We start from the raw sequence: 23,568 nt of genomic DNA, 5'->3' as shown, positions 1-23,568 counted from the left end.
CTCGGTGCCGTGGGACTATAGCCCCCTATACCCGGCGAGATACTGTCTCCCTGCCCCCCCCCAGGAGCGGACTGGCCGCTGTGGATCCTCAGGGGGCCGCGACCCGCCTGGCCTGGCTGTTTGGCCCGACTACCCGCTGCTCTACTCCCGCTGCTGCAGAACAACTCCATATAGATCGTGCTCGGACACCGTGAGCAGAAAGCGTCAGATCCAGAGCTGGCCCTGTGCCTGAAGGTGCCCCGCACCGGCATCTCGACCCAGCGGCCCCACGGGCCACATCTCTCCTAGTTACCCTGCAGCGCTGGGACACATTGCCGCCGCCGCGAGACCGCGCCACTGAGCGACCCGGTCAAGGGGAGGTGACGAGCTGCTCCTCCCGCTCCGGTGAAATTACCTGCTGCAAGCGCCGCTGGCGACTGCGACCGGGCTGAGCGACCGGCTCCACCGCCTCAGTTTCTCCTGCCGCCGTGAGACGACAGCTCCTTATGCTCGGCTGGGAGTCGAGCACGAAACGACCTGCCGACCGAGAACCGGCCCTGCGGAGCCGGCATCAAAACCGTAAGTGAAACAGTGACCAGGGGACAACACCTGGGCGCGGGGTCGGAAGCCAGACTACTTATTTTGGCCTCTCTGAACTAGCCTGGGCCCAAAGCTAGCGGACATAAAGGGACCACGCCAAAATATAGTCCCCCTTTCTGTGACTTAGCTCTAAGCCCAGCTCGCTATAAGGGGACTCGCCACGACTTAACGACTCTCCGACCGGGCCATTCGTACTGATGTGAGCCCTAAGCGGCATCTCTTAATATCCACAACACGGATCTTTGACGTATTAAACTCCTAACTATCGTGGCTTCGCGGTACTGGGCCCTCTGGGACTTTGATAACTTAAATCCTTACTAAAGGCCCCCCCCTACGTTCTTTGATCGGCTAACCTGCCTTAGTCTCAAGCAACCTCCCTCGAAAACACTCTACGTCTCTACCACCAAGCCTACCGCCTACATCTCCGGTTAAACACGTCAACCAACTCTCCGCCAACATGAGCACACGCGCTAAAGGCGGCTCTGCTGCAGAAAAATTAAAAGAATTCTCACGCACTGAAACTCCAGACCACACTCCCTGGGCGACGCGACCAGCCCAAACAAAGGAAACCGAAACTATATCTGGGCAACCATCGGAACCAACTATGCGACAACTCCTGAAAGCAATCAACACCTGCAAGTCCACCCTTACAGACAAGATAGAAGAAATTAAATCGGACGTGCTTCTCCTGAGACAAGACCTACAAAATATGCGAGGCAGGATGCATGAAATGGAAGATCGCATCTCGAACGTAGAAGATTCCCTGCGACCAATCCCTGCGGCGGTGCAGAAAGCCATAAGATCAGCGGAATACTGTCAAGCCAAAACAGACGACCTAGAAAACCGCTCGCGCCGCAACAACTTGCGTATAATTGGCCTCCCTGAAAAATCTGAAGGCTCACAACCAGAACTGTTTGCGGAGAACTGGCTGAAACTACTGCTAGGTGACGACACCTTCTCTGCCCACTTTACCGTGGAGAGAGCCCATCGGGTCCCGGCAAAACTGCCACAGCCGGGCGCACCCCCACGCCCGTTTCTAGCAAGAATCCTAAACTGCAGGGACCGCGACGCCGCCCTACGCCAAGCCAGATTAAAAGGCCCACTCAAACATAACTCAGTGATATCTATATTTCCAGACTTCTCCGCGGACCTACAAAAACAGAGAGCCACTTTTATGGAAATCAAGAAGAAATTCAAAACTAGAAATATCCCCTACTCAATGGCGTACCCGGCCCGCTTACGCATTGTCGCAGAGGGAAAGGCAATCTTCGTACATTCCCCCACCGAAGCTCTGGGATGGCTCAGAACGCACCCTGCGTCACCAAGAGACCTTAGTCCATAATGTTCACAAATATGAGCACTGACCTGATCTACGGCTGAGGCGACCTTTTATCCCCCTGGCCCAAAGTTGGCAGATCGGCCGCCCATGGTGTGAACCTGCTGTCTAGGACTTCCCCGGGGTACAAGGCTACCCTAACCGAACACTCAAAGTCCACTCGACAAAGCTAGCCACCTATAGGCCACTGGGACTTCCCTTCTCCAACAACACCAGCTACCTACCTGATAGTTTGTAGCTCGATATTTCTTTTGTCTCCTGTCTTTTGGTTTACTGGAATTCTAAATGTTGGATTTCCATGTTCATATCCAGACAGGAGGCCAATAGTTAAAGATTTAAACTGTTTTAAAACACCATTTGTTGTTTGTTGTAAAATGTCTATGCCGATGACACTTATTGCTCTGTGTATGCAAAGCCCCTCCCCCCCCCTTTCCCACAAGGATAGGCGCACTGATTAAACCCCATGACCACATCGACACTAATGTCTTTAACATATCTTAGTTGGAACGTATGCGGCCTGGGCACTGCCCTCAAGCGCAGGAAAATCTTCTCCTATATTAAACAAAACAACCCACACATCGTATGGTTACAGGAGGACCCACCTTACCAAGGACAAAGCCGATACCCTTAAAAAACCATGGGTCCAATGGACGGCCCACTCTTTTCACACCTCCTCCTCCAGAGGCGTCTCATTGCTCGTACATAACTCCCTAAGATGGAATCCCATTAATATCCGCAGAGACCCGGAGGGCAGATCAATATTCGTGTATGCCGAGATAGGGTTTGGAGTCTGTCATTCTCTGTATTTACAACCCACCACACAACAATCTCTCTCTCCTACAGGCTGCCATAACCTTTGAAAACCAATACCCCCTGGCAGGAGTGATCTGTATGGGAGACTTTAATCAGGTGATGGACCCAGCCAGAGACAGATTCCACATACCCACTAATGCTGTCGTCAACACTAACTCCTTGTGGCAGCTGACCGAGAGCGTTGGCTGGGTCGATCTCTGGCGGTTGCATCACCCTGAAACCTTAGAATTTACCTGTCACTCCCTTGGACATAATGCCCTGTCAAGAATCGACTATATATTTAGCTCCACAGAAACGGCAATCTACCTCTCAGATATAATACACTGCCCGCGCGGAATATCAGACCACAGCCCGATTCTTCTAACATTGAAATTTCCCCAACTTAAGATAATCCCCACCTGGGAGCTACATCCGTTCTGGCTTAAACTTCTAGGCACTGACGATCAAACCCCATTCCATATATCCCTCTTCTTAGATGCCCATGGAAACGATACTCACCCAGCCTTGAGATGGGACACCCTTAAGGCGTACCTCCGGGGGTGCCTTAAATCAGCCATCTCATACAGCAAACAAACGACCTCCCAAGCAGACAAAGCTATAGAAACCAAAACATTAGAGGCAGAAAAGGCATTCATAGATAGCCCCACAGATTCTAACAAAGAAACATGGCTCAGTCTTTCCCGCCTCTATAAACACCAGATCCACGCCAAGGCCAAGCGTAAATTATTCTTCGTGAAACAATACTATTTCGAACTGGGTAACCAATCCAGCCATCTGTTGGCTAATCTGATCAAACGTGAGAACCACTCCAATACGATCCTTAAGATAAAAGATCAACATGGCGCGGAATTGACAGATGCCCCAGCCATAACAAACTGCTTCAAAGAATTCTACACTAACCTGTACAGCTCACCTACGAATTTCACTAAGTCAGACATCCTAAACTGAGTGATCTGAATTTCCCAACACTGTCCGAGGAACAGGTGGAGTTCCTGGAGGCCCCAATCACCTTTAGGGGAAATTCAGCAAACAATCCAAGATATGGCACTTAACAAAGCCCCGGGCCCAGACGGCCTCCCAATAGAAGTTTACCGGAAATATGCCGAACAGATGGCCCCGCTATTACTTGAGACTCTACAACAGGCCCAACTAGATAAAGCCCTCCCACCCTCGTTCTACGGAGCTTCCATCATAGTTATCTTGAAACCAGATAAAGACCCTACAGACTGCAGTTCCTATCGTCCCATTTCCCTGGTAAATGCCGACTATAAAATCCTAACGAAACTCCTAGCTACCAGACTAAATCAAGTAATCCTATCTATTATACACCCTGACCAGACTGGTTTTATGCCAGGGAAATTACGACGATTAACTTACGTAGAGTCCAAACAGCGATCCAACTGGGCAAACAGTTCGACATGCCCTGGGCACTGGTCTCACTGGACATGATGAAGGCCTTTGACTCACTGGAGTGGGTTTTCCTGGAGGCCTGTCTGATCCGATTTGGGTTCGGTCCCCTATTTTTACAATGGGTCAAAACTGTCTACAAATCGCCAAGCGCTAATGTAGTAGTAAATGGCATCCCATCTACCGAGTTTCACCTCGCAAGGGGCACCCGTCAGGGCTGCCCGCTATCCCCAGCTCTATTTGCTATAGCCATAGAAGCTATGGCGATCCGGTTGAGAAATACCCCCGATATAACTGGCATCAAATGGGCAGGTATTGAGAGTAAAGTGGGCCTATATGCGGACGACACCATTCTCTTTCTGTCAAACCCTACAACCTCCTTTTCCCATGCTATGTCCCATATAGACAAATTCTCCCACCTATCTGGACTGCACGTCAACTGGTCCAAGTCCACAATTCTATATACAAATCTTAACCCGACAAACGATCCCTGCGTCGCCAGATACGGCCTAGCCGTGGTCTCCACATTTAAATATTTAGGGATATATATGTCCCAAGACCAAAACAACGCCATAAAAGATAATATTGACCCACTAATAAAAAACATCAAAAAATAAATAAATAAATTTGGCAGATGGTCTAAGCTACCGCTTTCGGTGGCCGGCCGTATAAACCTGGTTAAGATGGCCATTCAACCTAAATGCCTATATATACTGCAACATATGCCAATATATGTCCCCAAGCGTATATTTCAATCCCTCAACTCCCACATCACATCTTTCATTTGGAACTCCGCCCGCTCAAAACTTAGCCTTTCGACCCTACAAAGACCCAAAGAGCAAGCTGGGATGGCTCTTCCGGACCTACGGCTTTACTACCTGGCCAGACAGCTGCGCAATATCCGTAGCTGGGTCCTGGAACGGGAAATGCCCATAGCAGACCAACTTCTTGCAAAACAAGTGAAAGGGAACAACCTTCTAAATTTCCTAGAGTTCCCAGAACATACCAATCCTTCTGATATACTACCACTTCACAAACTCGCCCTACGGGTGTGGAAAGAGGTTAAAGCTATTCAACAATATAAAGAAGTGATAGCCGAACTCCCCCTATGGAACAACCCCGGCTTCACAGCCTTGCAGGCGGTTCCGGACCCTCAATACTGGATATCTCTAGGGGTGAAATCAGTGGGAGACATATGTGCAGATGGGACTCTCCCCACATTTAACCAACTTCGTGAAAAATTACAATCCCCACAACTCCAGATATTTAGATTTTTACAGCTGAGACACGATCTGAACTCCCAATTCCCACCTGCCTCTACACGTATATCCAAATTCCCCACAATTGGCATCCTCAGATCCCAAGGACCCAAGGGCCTAATCTCGGCACTCTATACGCATCTCCTCTCAGCCAAAACTGACCACAACCCGCTCTCAGCCTACGATAAATGGAAAATTTCCATCCCGTCTTTAACACCTGAAGACTGGATAGACATCTCTAAATCTCATCTTTCAGTCTCCCCTGCAGTCAACAACAAACTGATCCAGTTATATATAATACATCAAGCATATCTTACTCCTAGTCGACTACATAAAATGGGCAACTCCCCCTCAAATTTATGCCATAGATGCCGTCAGCCAGAAGCTAACTTCTGGCACTTGATATGGGATTTCCCCTCGATAAATAGATTCTGGTCTGAGATAGTCTCCTTCATAAACTTCACCATTACCACCTCTTTTCAATATCCGGATGGACCCCAAGTTAATTCTGTTTGGCTTACTGGAGGAGGAGGAGTGGCCATATCACATCCGCATCTTTCTCCAAAAAACATTATTTCTGGCTCGTAAGGCAATAGCCACTCATTGGATGGCTGCGGGAGTCCCCACAATCTCATACTGGGTTCGGACAGTAAACACAGTAATCTCCTACGAGAAACTTATATACCAAAATAGAGGATGTCCAAATAAACATCAAGAGATATGGGGCGTTTGGCTGGACACCAACTCTACTCTATCCACAGACTATAGTTCTAGGCTCAAGACCTTCTCTATTTTGCTCCCTCCCCCCATCCAATCCTCTCCTCCTTCTCCTACCTATATCCTAGCTCCCCCCCCCCCCCTCTTAATAAATAACAAACACGGAACCTCACACCAGAATAATCTAAATAACCGGCATAGACAGTTTGTTTAACCGTTAAAAGTTTTTTATTGTTATGTACACGGACAATTCATATGAAAAAATGCTAGCACTATAAGTAAATTACAGCACAGCATGCTATAGATGTAACACCGAATTCATATCTGACGCAATTGATATTATGTACTGTGCAAATTCACTGTGCAAGTTAAAGTTGAATTTGGAGAAATCACATGTTATATATATTTTTTTTTTATTATTTGCAAACTGCTGAAAGTATGTAAATTTGGTAAACTAGGCCTAATTTGCAATGGGGGTTGAATAATTTTGCTTGCAGCTGTAAATGGTAGACTCCTGATCAGGTTTGTGTGTGTCTGTACCGTAATCTAAATTTGTTGTCTGACTTGAATTTCTTGTTTCAGTGAGGATGACGTGGAGAAGTGTAAACAGAAGGATTTGTTGGAGCAGATGATGGCAGAGATGATTGGTGAATTTCCTGACCTGCACCGCACTATAGTCTCCGAGAGAGATATTTATCTCACCTACATGTTGAAGCAAGCCGCTAGAAAAACTGAACTACCTCGTGCCTCTGAAAGTAATGACCAGCTTCTCCTAACCTCTTTAACATTGCACCCGGCTGTGTTTTATAGATTCATAAACATGATTTGAGTTTGGGTGTATCCGTATAAATTCGTATTTGCCATGCGTCCTCTGGCAGCAGCCGCAGGTCACGATTAGAGATGAGCGAGTATACTCGCTAAAGGCAATTGCTCGAGCAAGCATTGCCCTTAGCGAGTACCTGCCCGCTCGAGGCAAAAGGTTCGGGTGCCGGCGGTGGGCGGGGGAGAGCGGGGTGGAACGAAGGGGAGATCTCTCGCTCCCTCCTGCTGACTGCCGCTACTCACCGCGCCCCCGCGTCAGCACCCGCACCTTTCGTCTCGAGCGGGCAGGTACTCGATAAAGGCAATGCTCGCTCGAGCAATTGCCTTTAGCGAGTATACTTGCTCATCTCTAGTCACGATCCTTTTAGTACATTTAGCCCTGCTACTTGTATCTGGAGCAAAAATCTGGAACTATAAATGTAATAATGGGTTCACTGCAGTTTTGTCCTTAAAAGAATTGTGCAGTGATAGAAGACATGTCATCACCGTGACCTTTTATTGTAAAGACTGATTTGTAGAAAAAGTATTTTTCATTTCTGGGGTTATTTAACAGAAAATGGAAATTTTGTAGAATACTTTTTATTGGAGATATATCTTTATGCAAATGACCCAGCTTCCCATCAAGGGGCTTTGGGCTTGCTTTCAGTGGTGCTCCTGTAATCATCCCTGCAGCTACAGGCTTGCGGCTCTGCCTAAAGGCCCATTTACACCAGCCGATCGCTAATCGTCGATCGTTCTAGCGATAATCAGTGTCTAAATGTGCGCCCATCGTGCGCTTTTCGGGCAATGTAAGCTGATAGTTAAATTCAGTCAAACCTAAAAATCATTGTTCAGCCTTATCAGCAGTTGTCCACGGGGAGTGCTGATAGCATTGTTTCCCATGGAGAACAAAGGATCTGAATGCAGATAAGAGCCCTCCGGCTATTAACTGCATTAAGCAAAGGCTTTATTTGCACACATAATTGCTGAGTAGCTAGTTAATAGTTTATGCAAAATGATTGCTCAAAGCTGTCGCTCAAACTGTCCTTTTAAGCAATCATCGGGCCGTGTAAACCAGCCTTAACCCCTTAGTGACCAAGCCTGTTTGCGCCTTAATGACCAGGCCAAGTTTTGCAAATCTGACATGTGTCACTTTAACATGGAAAAACACCAGAAAGGTTTTGCATATCCTAACGATTCTGACATTGTTTTTTCGCCACATGTTGTACTTCATTTAGGCAGGGAAAAAAAAGACCGATAGAATTTGTGTTTATTTATTAAAAGCGCGAAAATTGGGAACATTTTGAAAAAATCTTCATTTTTTTCACATTTCCAACTGCAATATCTTAAATATGTGCAAACATAATATAGAAATTTTTGCTAAGATATATATTTCCACCCGTTTACTTTATTTTGGGGGCACATTGGAAAAAACGGTTTTTTTTTTTTTTTCGTTTTTTTTAACCATTTAGGAGACGTACAAATTTAACATTTACTTTTTAGCATTTTGAGGAACACCAAGCCAAGATTGGAAAGGCTCATGAGTGTCAGAATAATAGATACCCCCACAAATGACCCCATTTTAAAAACTACACCCCTTAGTGTATTCACTGAGGGGTGTCATGAGTATTTTGACCCCACAGTTTTTTTTCAGGAATTAATTCAATTTAGAGGAGAAAAAGTAAAATTTCATATTTTTGCAAATCTGTCATTTTAAAGGCATATTTTTTTCCAATAGTTTACATGAAAATGAGGATTTACACCCCAAAATGGATACCCGTGTTTCTCCCGTGTTCAGAAATATACCCATTGTGGCCCTATTGTTATATCTGAGTCCACAACGGGGCCCAAAATGAAAGCAGTAGTCAGTGTCTTTCAAAACAGAAATTTGGCTTGAAGTCCTTTTAGGTCCCATAGCACACATGTAGAGTTCTTGAGTGCCCAAAACCATAGAAAACCCCCACAAATGACCCCATTTTAAAAACTAGACCCCTTAAGGAATTTATCTAGGGGGGGAATGCATATTGTGACAGTTTTTGAATGAATTCAAGCCAAGCAAAAGGAAAAAAATTGTGATTTTCGTTTTTTTGGCAATTCTGTCATTTTAAAAACTACTTTTTTTGTACAGCACACATATGAATGAAGACTTGCACTCAAAAATGGATACCCCTGTTTGTCCCGTGTTCAGAGACATACCCATTGTGGCCCTAATCTTATGTCTGGATGCACAACAGGGCCCAAAATGAAAGGAGTAGATAGTGGCTTTCAGAACATAGATTTTTGCTTGAAGTCCTTTTAGGCCCCATTGCCCACTTGTAGAGTTCTTGAGCGCTCAAAACCATATAGAACCCCCACAAATGACCCCATTTTGAAAACTAGACTCCCTAACGAATTTATCTAGGGGTGAACTGTGTATTTTGACCCCACAGTTTTTAAATAAATTCAAGCAAAGCAAAAGGAAAAAATTAGGATTTTCATTTTTTTGGCAATTCTGTCATTTTAAAAACAGCTTTTTTTGTACAGCACACATATGAAGGAAGACTTGCACCCCAATATGGATACCCCTGTTTGTGCTGTTTTCAGGAACATACCCATTGTGGCCCTAATCTTATGTCCGCATGCACAACGGGGCCCAAAATGAAAGGAGTAGAGATGAGCGAGCGTACTCGGAAAAGCACTACTCGCTCGAGTAATTTGCTTTATCCGAATATCGCTGTGCTCGTCCCTGAAGATTCGGGTGCCGCTGCGGCTGACAGGTGAGTCGCAGGGGAGAGCGGGAGAGAAAGATCTCCCCTCCGTTCCTCCCCGCTCTCCCCTGCAGCTCCCCGCTCCGTGCCGGCACCCGAATCTTCAGGGACGAGCACAGCGATACTCGGATAAAGCAAATTACTCGAGCGAGTAGTGCTTGTCCGAGTACGCTCGCTCATCTCTAGAAAGGAGTAATCGGTGGCTTTCAGAACATAGATTTTGCTTGAAGTCCTTTTAGGCCACATTGCCCACTTGTAGAGTTCTTGAGCGTCCAAAACCATAGAGAACCCCCACAAATGACCCCATTTTGAAAACTAGAGGCCTTAACAAATTTATCTAGGGGTGTACTGTGTATTTTAACCATACAATTTTTGAATATATCTAAGCAAAGCAGTAAGAAAAAATTACGATTTTCATTTTTTGGGCTATTGCGTCAATTTAAAAACTGTTTTTTTTTTTTTTGTACAGAACATGTATAAATGAAGACTTTCACCTCAAAATGAATACCCCTGTTTGTCCCGTGTTCAGAAACATACCCATTGTGGCCCTAATAGACTTACAGGACACATGGCTAGGGCTACAATGAATGGAATACCCGTTGGATTTCAGGGTACAACTGAATAAATTCCATGCCCCATTGCCCACTTATAGAGCCATTGAGCGGCCAAAACTATAAAGAACCCCTTCAACTGACCCTATTTTGAAAACTGGACCCCCTAACGAATTCATCTAGGGGTGTACTGCGTATTTTGACCCCACAGTATTTGAATGAATCTAAGCAAAGCAGAAGGAAAAAGTTACGATTTTCAATCTTTTTGGCAATTTTTTAAATTTAAAAACAGTTTTTTTGTACAGTGTACATAGGAATGAAGACTTTCACCCCAAAATGGATACCCCCGTTTGTTCCGAGTTCAGAAACATACCCTTGTGACCCTAATTTACTTACAGGACCCATGGCAAGGCCTATAAAGAAGGGAAAACTTCTTGGATTTCAGGGCACAACTGAATAAACTCCAGGCCCCATTGCTTATTTGTACGGAATAAAAATTGACTCCCTAAAAATATCCCCCCCCCCCCCCCCCTCTGCACCCTTTTCGGCATTCGCAAATCTTAGATAAAAGTAATAATGTGAACTGTGTGGTATTTCCGAAGACAGGGGTAATTACGGAGGCTGGTTAGAATGGGCCCATGGGGCAGTAAGACCCTCCACTCGTGCTTTTTGGGGGTCATTTCTTGACCTCAGTGGCGGGTATAGGGTGTAAAAAGTGGCTTTCCGTGAGTCTTCGTAAGCTTGATGAGGTGCGGCGGTCTCACACAGAAGACGCTCAACAAGGTGCTCCTGGAACTGCAGGAAGGCGAGCGTTCCCGGCTTCTTGTAAAAATACGTATGACTAATAGCGGTCTGAATAACGCCGGGCTCACGCAGCCGTAGGCGGAATCCGCTTCTGGAGGCCCGCAGCGAATCCCATCTGTGAGCCCGGCTGTGACCCTGCGTACGGCCGCGTAATGTACTGCGCATAACTGCCTACTCACACCTGGCAGTCATTCGCAGTACAAATTTTTTTTTTGTTTGGATTTCCCGCACCGTCGCTTAGCGATGACACTGGTACCCACAGCCCGTATACAAGGTAGTTGCGTATGGGCTGCGGGTATATCCATGACCATGGAGCACAATAGAGTCATTCCATGTCAAGTGGTCTGAAACAAGAAAAAAGTCCCCACTTTCACATCTCAGATTTTGCTCACAATTTATATATTACACGCCCATGGTATCAAAAGAAACTTCCCAAGGTTTTAGACCTAAAACTTTGGGAAATTTCTTTTAATGCCATGGGCGTGTAATATACAAATTTTGAACAAAATCTGAGATATGAAGGTGGGGAGCATTAGACCACTTGACATGGAATGACTCAATAGGCTCTATGCTATAGATAGCAGTGGTAAAATAGAACCTGCTGCGTTCTCTTTTCTGCGAGTGGATTACGCAGTTCCGACCCCACTAATTGTGTAATCCAATGCGATTGAACTGCGTAATACCACGGATCAGACGCATGCGGAATCCGTAATTCCTATCCGGTCATGTGAGACCGACCTAAGGTAGATCGCTACCTTTTTATCACGTGACCGGGGACCGCTCAACGAGGCCACCCGTCACTGCTCCAGGCTCTCGGCAACCGTTGGTCGCCGAGAGCAAGGGGATTTTAAGTTTCCTGGGCTCCCCGACTCTTGCGCATGTGTCTGGTATTTCGCCGGCGGTCGCATGTGCAGAATCCGGGTAAGTTCACGAATGAGGATCGCATCAGGGTGCAAATACGGAGTCCTCCAGTAAAAAGTTTCATCTCCTCTCACCGATCGCATCAGTGAGGGGAGATGAAACTAAGTTTTTAAAAAAAAAACTTTTACGTGATCGCCATTATCCATTGGATAACGGCGAACACGTGATCAGGAACCGCTCACCGTGGCCCCCCGTGAAATTTCCAGGCTCTTGGCTAAGTTTTGTAGCCAAGAGCAGGGAGATTTTACGTTATCCTGGCAATCCACCTCTTTTGCGCATGCGTCTGCCGCTTTGGCGACGGCCGCATGCGCAGAAGCTGTGGTAAGGTCCGCGGATAAATCCGGGGGCCTTAGGTACGTAATTTCATCCTCCCTCACGGATATGATCCATGGGGGGGAGATGAAATGTAAGCGTTTAAACTTTTTTTTTTTTTTTTGTTGAACTTTTATGAACTTCTTTTTACTTTAAATGATCACTGCTATCCATTGGATAACAGTGATCATCTTTGCAGTGACATCCCTCTGCTCTTGGCTACACATGGCAGCCAGGAGCAGAGGGATTTTAAATTTCCCGGGGCTCGAGCCCCTCTGTGCACGCGCCCGATGTCAATCATCGTGCGCGCATGCGCAGAAAGGGACTCCGGTCCCGGAAGTCCGGGACACCGCTGAGGACCAGGGGTGAGTATTTTCACCTCCCCTCATGGATCAGATCCATGAGGGGAGGTGAAATGAACTTTATTTTTACTTTTTTAAAAACTTTTTCGCGATCGTCGCTATCCACTAGATAGTGGCGATCGCGGTCCGGGGACCGCTCACCGCGGCCCCCGGGGACATCTCCTGGTTGCCGGCCACCTTCAGGAGCCAGGAGATTTTAAACTCCCCGGGGTTCCCATTCTTCTGCGCATGCGCATGACGTCATTCCTCTGGCGCGCATGCGCAGAAGAGCCGCGACTGGTCCCGGAGGACCCTTTTACCTGCGGCAGACATCGGGGAAGCCGGGTGAGTAATTTCAGCTGCCCTGATGGATCCGATCCATCAGGGCAGCTGAATCTTTAACTTTTTTAACCTTTTTTTTCACTTTATTGCAATCGGCCCTATCCATTGAATAGCGCCGATCGCAATGCCGGGGGGGACTGCCCGCAGCCCAGGTTGACAGCTCCATGCTGTCGGCTACCTGCGGGCACCGACAGCATTGAGCTGTCACGTCCATAGCCCACGGGGCTTTATTCTCTGTAGGACGCATGTTTTTACGTCCTCAGAGAATAAAGCCCACTTGGGCAGGACGTAAAAACACTATGGGCTGGTCGTTAAGGGGTTAAAACGGCATTCTCTGCAGCAGTATTAGAGCAGTGTTATCATCTGTGATGATGGCAACGACTGCTGTACTACTGCCACTGTAGACGTTGTTTTAGGCAGAGCCACAAGATTACATGTCTTCAATGCTCTGTGGTGCTGGGGGATTATAGGAGCACCACTAATCATGCCAGAAGTTCTTACCCAACTCCTGAGGATTCCAATTGCAATATGAGAACTGTAATATTTAGTCATTTGCTTCGGGTTTGTTTCACTTTCTTTTGACTGATTTCTTCGTATTTAATGTATCCAATGTCTGCCTTGTTTTTATGTCTCACAAACGGTAGAACAAGTTCTACTTCAGTATGGATAACATTGATATTCTTGCAGTTCTTGTATTCACATTTGTCACTTTTCTGTATTTAGCTGAGCCTAGAAAAAGTGTCCCATCTATTGTTGTTGGCGTTGTCGGGATGGGGCATGTACCTGGGATCGAGAAGAACTGGAATACTGATGTAAATATACAAGAGATCATGAGGTAAATCTGACGATGAAACAAATGTGTGTTTATCTTGTAACTTGGGACCTCGCGTGTGTAAGTCAGTGTATTCTAGTTACTTAATGCTAGAAACACAACAGATAGGAGCGCAGCACTACCATAAGGGCTCCTACACAGTTGCGATCGCAATATTGTTGCGTTTCTTTTTACACAAATGTCAGTAGGATTTTCTAATATTATAAACGCATCGCACAAAAATCACAAAGCCCTAAAATATATTTTTTTTTATTAAGGCCTCATGTCCACGGGCACACACGGATTCCGCATGGGGAATCCCGCATGGAATCCGACCCTGCCTGCGGCCGGCAACCCTGCGTACCTGCCTGTATCGTCTTTTCTTTTTTTTTCTTCTGTACTGCAGACGTGCGAAAGTGCCGGCGGTACACATGCACAGTACAGGTTGTTTATTTGTTTTTGTTTTTTTCCTTTCAAATTTTTAAACTGCTTTCTTGTGGAATCCGCAGCCCGTCGCAATGTTAATTACAGACAGGCCGCGGATTTGACGGCTTCTATTGACTTCAATGGAAGCCGTCCACACAGAATCCACACTAAAATGGAGCATGCTGCGATTTGTTTTCCGCACGTGGAATCCGCAAATCGCATCTGCATGTGTTTCATTAGCGGTGCGGATGCCCAAGCTTTCCTATACGAGGCTTTAACTGCGGATCTTCTGTGCGGATTCCGCAAATCCAATCCGCCTGTGTGCATTGGGCCTAACAAAGATAAAAATGAAAAAAAACCCTAAGGGCTCATGTCCACGGTCAAAATATGATTTAGGATCCGCAGCGGATTACCTGCACGCGGATCCGCACCCCATAGGGATGCATTGACCACCCGCGGGTAGATAAATACCCGCGGATCGTCAATAAAATGGATTTTAAAAAAAAATGGAGCATGAAAAAATCTGGACCATGCTCCATTTTCGTGCGGGTCTCCCGCGGGGACGGCTCCCGCGGGCTTCTATTGAAGCCTATGGAAGCCGTCCGGATCCGCGGGAGACCTAAAATAGGAATTTAAAGCATTTACTCACCCGCAGCGGGCCGGGAAGCTCTGCTCTTCCTCACGGCCGCATCTCCCTTGCTTCGGCTCGGCGGATGTGCCCGGCGCATGCGCGCGGCACGTCGACGACGTGCCGGCGACGTGCCGCCGGCGTCAGGAATTCATCCGCCGGCCGAAAAAGAAGATCCGGCCGTGAGGAAGAGCAGAGCTTCGCCGCCCGCTACGGATAGGTAAATTCTTATTTATTTGTATTTTCAGCGCTCACGTCCGCGGGGCAGGAGGGACCCGCTGCAGATTCTACATGTAGAATCCGTAGCGGGCCCGATTTTCCCCGTGGACATGAGGCCTAAAAGCAGTAACACAAAAAAGCTGTTCTGCATATGTGCCGTGTCCTTTTCTAGTCCTCGCATCTGTGGGGAAGCTTGAGTGCCGTTGTAGTAACACTTCGGTAAATACAACGCAGGCACCATGATGCTAAGCAGCACCATTAAAGTGTCGTCATCACATGGAGCAGCTCTTGCTATTTAATCGGGACACATATGATAACCCTCCTCTGAAGAAGAAACCACATAAACGTACGTCGGGGTGGCTGCATCTCTGATTTATGGCTGCTTCTATTGACGATACTTGGGCTAGTTGTGTATTCCTCACTATGAGCCTTTTATATCTGTGTGTATTTAATGTAGTATAGCCTCCTAATGATGCTGCCATTTTTGTTTTTCCTCCCCACTTTGAATGACCTTTTTTATTTTTTCAATCAATATAGCCAAGAGCTTTTTTTTTTGGCAGAACAACTTGTATTTTTCAATGGTACTGCAGTATTTAATGTTTTATATAGTATTTTGAAAAACTTCTAGCTGTAATCCTCTCTTTTTATTTTTGTGTAACTTTTTTTTTTTTTTTTCTTTTTTTTTCCTGATAAAATTAATATATTTTCTGGTAGTGCTGTGCTCCTACTTATGATTTCCATCTTGTTTTTTGGAGTAACTACCATATATACTCGAGTATAAGCCTAGTTTTTTGGCACATTTTTTAATGCTGAAAAAGCCCCCCTCGGCTTATACTCGAGTGAGGTAAAAAAAACAAACCCTGCAATACTTACCTACCAGCCTGCTTCTGTGTCGCAGGCGCGATGGTCTTCCCGGCGGTGCGGCAAGCAGCTTGAGAAAACTCCCCGCTTACATCTCCATGCTCAGCTTTGAATTCCCCTGCCATCAGCACTGTGTAGGTAAGCACGGTGATTGGATTGAGGGCCAGCCAATCAATCATTCACAACCATTCAGTGGATGACATCACTGAATCGCTGTGATTGGCTGGCGCTCGATCCAATCACAGCGCTGACGACGGGGGAATTTAAAGCAGAGCAAGGAGATGACAGCAAGGAGAATTCTCAAGCAGCTTGCCGCACCGCCGGAGAGACCATAGCGCCGGGGACACAGACGCTGGCTGGGAGGTGAGGATTCCATTTTTTCTTTACCTAATATATACTAGAGTATAGCTAGGCTTATACTCAGGTCAATAAGTCTTACTGATTTTTTTTTTTTTGTGCCAAGTTATTGACTCGGCTTATACTTGGGTCGGCTAATACTTGAGTATATACGGTACTTCTTTATCTGTGATTATGGGTGGACAGTATAGCTTTTGGACAAAGTGCCTAGCCTAGTTTACTAGTAGCCTTGTATTGCATGTACTTACTACTTCTCTTTTTCTTACAGCGTGCCTCCTCCCTCAGCCCTAAATAGGATTATTACTTTCACTGCAAAGGTCACGTTTTTTGGACTTCTCGGTTACGGTTGTTTTTGTCTTAGTAAACGGACTGTCCAACTTATTCTTTCAGTGCCAGCTACACAGTATTGCCTTCAAAGACTGAACCAAATGAGAATCTAGAATTTTTTTAGGTTTCGACTCATGGATGCTAGTTATTATCTTCTGCGCTACTGATCACACCACCTGTCCTGGATTTAGACTCAACAAATCGCCAAGAAACTGCATTGCCATCCGATTGCACCAACAATAAATGGCAGCTACGGCAGCTTCTGCAGAAACTGTTGTGTTTTGGAGGATAAGAACCTTAAGTATAGCCTCTCAAAAGTGGGAACATGAAACCATAACAGGCATTGCAAATATCCCAACCCGTCAGAAAAATCATATCTTTGGTCATTTTTGAGGGCTATTACTTTTTTAAAGAGTACGCTTTTTATGGTGCAGTGCTTCCACCATTCTTTTACCTGACCTTTTCATAAGACTATTTTGATGGACTAACCAACTAGAAGGGTTTTCTGATCTACCCCCTGCTTGTATGTATTATTTATCAAATGCATCATTCTATCTAGAGCTGACTCTTACGAGACCCATGGCAAACGCATATGAATTTAGTAAATGAACAAGGGATGTCCATAGATATAGTAGTTTATTCACTTTTCAATCATTCACTTGTCTTATAAAATTGCTTAACTACCTGGCATCACTTTTTGTTATACCAAATCACCTTCACATTATTATTCATTGGTCCAGGGGCTTAAAAATGATCTATCTTTGTGTTATGGTGACATTTACTTCCTAAAGTGAGCACCAAATTAATATTTTACATGGATGATCCACGGGATGTATCACAGACTTTATATCTACACTTTCTATTTAATGAATACTCTTTTGGGTAGAGGTTGCGTAAAAATAATCCGTTCCTGAATTACTCTTGTTACCTTCTTATCTTAATGGATATTACACTTGTTCTCTTTTGGACCAACTGCACAGCATACTTTAACAATACGTAATCAACTTGTGCATAGCCGATTCAGTCATCTCTTGTATGTTGCCACTTTGTGGCAGAAGAGCTGCTCTTCTTGAATACCAATACCTATTTAGTTTGGCGGAATAAATTGGGTAGATGAGACTGGCGAAGAATGGCATAACCAGACAGATGAGAATCGCCATGGGGCTCTAACTGTTCTACTATTGTCTTGAAAAGCGGTCTTGACCAAAAGTACACCTATTACTGGAACTTGCAGGGGATGTCTCCGATCTCTTCTGGACTTTGGAAGGCTAATCTGCCTATATGTGATGTATTGAGTCAAATTTGCCATTAGGTAGTCTGGAAAAGCTTGTTGACAACCTATGTGGGAGCTGTAATGGGGCTGATTTGTTGTCATCAAAGTCTTATAGAGGAGGACAGTTTAAGAGCTTGATTATGATGATTCTTATCGAAGGGTTAATGTCATTAGTAAAAATCTAGCAGCAGAACAGTATTGTTACTTTACTCTCCCATGCATGACTCTGATCAAACGGGATGCGGGATATGAAGAGATGTAATTAACACCTTTTGTACACCGTTGATGATTCTTTGGCAATATCTGCTATATACTTTTATGTTCAGTTTAATTTTGGTTGACTTATTCAGTGAATGCTTAAACGGGCTGTGCAGATGTGAACTATTAATTGCCTATCCTCAGGATAGGTCATCAATAGTAGAAGGGACCCCATATGAACAGCTGATTTCTGCAGAAAGCAAATGGCTCCATTCCCACTGTAGTGGCCAGGCTTGGTATTGCAGGCATTAAAATGAGTGAGAACCTTGTAATGCCATGCTTGTCCACTGCAGTGGGAACAGAGCTGTCTGCTTCCTGTTGAAATCGTCTCAGTGTTCCAGCTCAAAAACAACTGATCAGCTGGGATCCCACATGGCGGACCCCCATTGATCTACTATGAATGTGCTTCCCTGAGGATAGGCCATCAGTAGTTTACACTTGGACAACCTCCTCAACATGAAGTGTTAACTTAAGGGGGAAATTTACTTTGAACACTTGATGGGCAAAATGTAAGTGCTTTTACAACTGGAGGTTAACAAAAAACGCTGTTTGATAGAAGTCCCTGTTTTGTCTTGGGCTAGGTCCATGCCATTTTCTTTCTTTAATTGCATCCTGTAGCAAGATACGAAAATTATTTTCTGTTTGAACGAACAGATCCCACCTTCTTTTAATATAATGGTCAATGGCAAACAACCTGCTTTATAGGTACTTTTTCCCCATCTCTTCATTGATCTATATGCTTTGAGATGTTAACACTGACATTGCTATGCAATGACTCCTGCATTCTCTGCTATGATCCCCAATGTCTGCTTTCAACCCCACCATTTAGAATCCTATTGAGGAACAATGATGAATTTGTGGTCCAGGATGGGGAAAAAAATGCACCATATCCTCCTGTAGGTTTTGGGTGGTGTTGTGGTTTTCCCCATCCAAGTGAATGGGCTGAACTGCAGTGACAGACACCTCTCATGGACAGGTGTGACATTGACATTGTGCTAGAAAGAAAACTGATGGTTCTCTCTAATCCCGGACAACTGCTTTTAATAAGCTGCGTGTTTAGTCCAAAACTACCTATACATATAAAACAAATGGTGATTGATGATTGTTCAAAAAAGTGAATGTTCAGTCCTGATGGCCAACAGCAGACTATTTGATAAAAATGTGATCTATCAGGTTGTATCTTTTTTTTTTTTTTTCTTGCTTGTTGTGGGTCAAAAAATGCATGTTTGTGGCATGAGTCCGATCATGTGCCACCTTGTGTAAATCCATTGTGGTTTTTGTTTTAATACAGTACCTCCCCTGATCTGCAAATTTAGTCTACCATGATGGTTGGATCATTTGTACGAGTAGTCAACAGACAATTGATTTGGCCCGTTTCAGACGATGATTCTCTTATGTGCATGGCCAGCTTTAGACTGGATTCGAATGGCCCTATGCAGGGTGCACCTGAGAAACTTGGGCACAACTTGCATTGGACAGCACATGGCTGCCAGTCTTTGTGTTATCTGATATCTATGGACCCTGCACATTCCATGTGTTGTTCTCATCCATGAAGACCGATTCGAATAGGACATGCTGCAATGTCCTTTTTTAGACCGTGTGAAAAATCAATTGGCCATGTGACTAGCCTCACCAGCTCTTATGGGTTATGCGCTATTTATGGTGTACACGGACATTACACAACCTTCATATATAGTCTTCTGAATGGGTCCTAAGTAGAGATGAGTGAGCATACTCGCTAAGGGCAATTACTCGATCGAGCATTGCCCTTAGCGAGTACCTGCCCGCTCTAAAGAAAAGGTCCAGCTGCCAGCGGCGGGCGGGGAGCGGCTGGGGAGAGCGGGGAGGAACGGAGGAGAGCTCTCTCCCCCCCCTCCCCCTGCTCCCCCATGCTCACTGCCGCAACTCACCTGTCACCCGCGCCGGCAGCCGAACCTTTTCTTCTGAGCGGGGAGATGCTCGCTAAGGACAATGCTCAATCGAGTGATGGTCCTTAGCGAGTATGCTCGCTCATCTCTAGTCCTAAGTCTTAAAAGTGAACTTTTCCTTTTAGAGAGGTTATTCTCCAACCTTTTCCTCCAGCATCCATACATTTCCTATCCTGTGGATGGGTGATAACTGTTGATTGGTACTTTTGGGAGTAGGCCCTATTGTTATCCTGAATTCTTGCAGGTTTATCTTGTATTATCTGTTAACTGTAAGACATGTAAACCTGTTGCATAAGTTCCCAGCCGGTACTTTTGTATGGGAGTAGACCGTGTGCTTGGTTGTGGTCTGTGTTGTCCCGAATGGCTTTTGTTGTAGACCAAATATTTTAATATGTCTGCTTATTTGAAATATGTTAACTTTTTGAAATTTTGTGCTTTTTCTGTCTCAGGAATTTCTTAACACTGTGTGAATGGAGGGCAGCTTGTGCGATCGCCGTTTTTCTTCCTTTGTAATATCAGGCATTGTGGGTTTTTAGAGCTGTAATATACAACTAACATGCCTTCGATTAATACGCAGATGTGTAGAGCTTCTGCAGTAAGTAGTCTGGCTTCTGATCACTCATATCTCTTAACTTGATGCTGTAAAACAATGATTCAAGGCTTAACTGGATGTGATACAATGGTCCCAACCTGAGTGGCACCAAACGTCCTGCAAATAGAAGCATTATATATTAAATAGTGCTGGTTTTTATTCCCGGATTGTCTAACAACAGACTTTTATCTGGCAGATATCTGTGCCGCCTTAATCCCTCTGATGAGGGTTTCATGTTTAGTCCCATCTTGCTGCATTGTGTGATGTGATATTTCTATCCTTCAACAAATATTTCCATGATTTCTCGTAAAGGGGTTGTCTAAAATCAGTCCAAATTGTGGCAAAGGCGGGGGATGGTGTAACATGTCAAAATAAACTTTTGGTTACTGGTTTCATCCACCACTGCTTCAGTATCGACTTTAGGCTGAATTCACACGAACATATATCGGCTCGGTTTTCACGCCGAGACGATATACGTCGTCCTCATCTGCAGGGGGGGGGAGAGGATGGAAGAGCCAGGAGTAGGAACTGAGCTCCCGCCCCCTCTCCACTATTTGCAATGAAAGGAGGCGGGACGGGGTGGGGCCAAGTTCTGAGAATTAGCCCTGCCCCCGTCCCGCCTCTCCCCATTGCAAATAGTGCAGAGGGGCGGAGAGGAGGCAGAGAGGGGGCGGGAGCTCAGTTCCTGCTCCTGGCTCTTCCATCCCCCCCCCCCGCAGATGAGGACGACATATATCGGCTCGGCGTGAAAACCGAGCCGATATACATTCGTGTAAATCCAGCCTTAAGCTGCTCCCTGCCAATCTTCACGTTCTTACCGCTGCAGTCCATTACTGGTGCACTGCTGAAGCTAGTCATTGGCTGCAACAGTCACTTATTGTCGACGTGATGCCACCGCTGCAGACCCATACACAAAGACGGCAAGGTAGGGGATTCAACTAATTACTAAGGCTGGGTTCCCACTGGACGGAAATCCCACAGAAATCTCGCAACTTCGCCGCACCGAAAAGCCGTGAGATTTCTGCAGCTTCAAAACCCGCGGCATTTCACCACGGGTTTTGGAGCGGTACGGCCGTCGGCATTCCGTTGCGGCTTTCTCTCCCCATAGAGAAGAGTGAAGCTGTAACGGAAAAAAAAATTGACATGCTGTGGCAGTCAATTCTGCACCGCATCACCGCTTCTGCCTGGCTTTGCCGTGACAGATTGTCCACCCCGTGTGGACAAGATTTTTGCAAAATCTCGTTCACATGGCTGGCTAATCCCAGGATTAGGAGCCGCAGGCAGATTTGCCACATGGAATTTCTATGGCAAATCCGTCCCGTGTGAACCCAGCCTAAAGCTTATTTTCTTTTGCACAATCCCAACCTTTTGCCCAAATTGCATCTGATCCAATCTCTTTAGGCTGACCATGGCTACATGCTACACTTTGATCTCCTGAATACTTGACTCCGTTACTAGCCAATGTGGAGCATTTTATTTGATGTGCAATGCATTTCTGAGGGGTGGGGCATCCAGGATACACAATAAATATTAATGTGCCACAAATTTTCATCCATTCCAATTGATATGAGTGGATTAAGCCTAAGCAGAAATGTCAAGCTCGGCAATAATCTGAACGGAGACACTTCCCCAGATTTGAGCTTTGTTGCCTTGCCAGCCATCGGATTGAGTTGGTGGCATGTATTCTAGTACATAGTGACAAATGGGGTGAAACAATTTGCACTCTAGTTTTTATACAACAAACCCTTTTAAATGAAATGGCTTGATGGTGGATGACGACCTAAGTGCGATCCGTCAATGTCCTCCATGTGTATAGTCTGAACTGGTATGTAAGGTACCTGTACACACGGCAGTTTCACAGTGAATTGCACAATTTTGTAAAGTTTTCCTGATTCTCGGCTTGTGCAGGTGAAGTACATGGTTGTAGTATTCTTCACCTGTACAAGTTGTGCAACAAAAAAAATTTGCAAAATTGCAGTAATCTACAGTAAAGCCCCGGGAGTACAAACCTCTGTATGTAGAAGAACCATTTAAACTTGTTTCCCCTATGATTCTATTTTTCTTTCTTCCTATAGATATATAGATTTACATATATATGAATGGTACTAACTTAGGTTGGGGTCCTACAAATCTCAAGAAGTTCTTCCTAGTGTGGTGGTCTATTTCTTTGACATATATGCTGTTTTTCTTTTTAAATGGCTGAACTGATTGGTAACATATATAAAGCCTGTACCTGTATTGGCAGTCCTCGTCTTGAAAGTGTAAAGCCATAATGTTTTATTTGCCTGAGTAAAAGGTGTACATCTGCTTTGTAGCATTTGTATCAATTTTTTGCAATCGCAGCGTGCCTTTTTTAAGGTTTTAGGGGAACTTTGTGATTTATATTCAAATAAAGAATTGCAACAAAAGTTTCTGTTTTCTTCTTGGAACACAAAATCCCCCCCGCGGCTGCGGGCACATCACAGCGCATTTGTTTCCAAACACACTGGAGAATTTGAAATATGCTCATGACAACCAGACTTCATTTAGATGTGAATTTTGTCACCATTTATTCCCCTTTCCACACAAGAAGGGCACATTCAGACGACCGTATATCGTCTGGGTTTTCACGCCAGCCGATATACGGCGTCTCTCTCTGCAGGGGGAGGAGGCTGGAAGCAGTGCTCTGAGCCCCCTCTCTGCCTCCTCTCCGCCCCTCTGCACTATTTGCAATGAGAGGAGGTGGAATGGGGGTGGGGCTAGGTTCCTGGGAATTAGCTCTGCCCTATCCCGCCTCTCCTCATTGAAAATAGTGCAGAGGGGGTGGAGAGGAGGCAGAGAGGGGGCGGGAGCTCAGAGCACTGCTCCCGGCTCTTCCAGCCTTCTCCCCCTCCAGAGAGAGACACGCCGTATAAACCCAGCTGATATACGGTCATGTGAATGCACCCTAAGGCTAACTTTCTACGGCTGTGACGGAAT

At 45.5% G+C, this 23,568-nt stretch overlaps 1 protein-coding gene across 1 annotated transcript in view; it reads left to right on the top strand.

Annotated features, from left to right (window-relative positions):
• Positions 1-17,242, top strand: part of TRABD (TraB domain containing) — a 44,152-nt gene extending 26,910 nt beyond the window's left edge. Inside the window, exons 8-10 of the mRNA XM_066591876.1 lie at positions 6,694-6,866; positions 13,654-13,765; positions 16,501-17,242. Coding sequence (XP_066447973.1) covers positions 6,694-6,866; positions 13,654-13,765; positions 16,501-16,672 — 457 coding nt within the window. The 3' untranslated portion in view covers positions 16,673-17,242. The remainder of the gene's footprint in view (positions 1-6,693; positions 6,867-13,653; positions 13,766-16,500) is intronic.
• Positions 17,243-23,568: the final 6,326 nt, after the last annotated feature.

This window comes from Eleutherodactylus coqui, chromosome 2, assembly GCF_035609145.1.
Source record: "Eleutherodactylus coqui strain aEleCoq1 chromosome 2, aEleCoq1.hap1, whole genome shotgun sequence".
NCBI lineage: Eukaryota > Metazoa > Chordata > Amphibia > Anura > Eleutherodactylidae > Eleutherodactylus > Eleutherodactylus coqui.
This window is presented reverse-complemented; position numbering and strand designations above follow the sequence as displayed.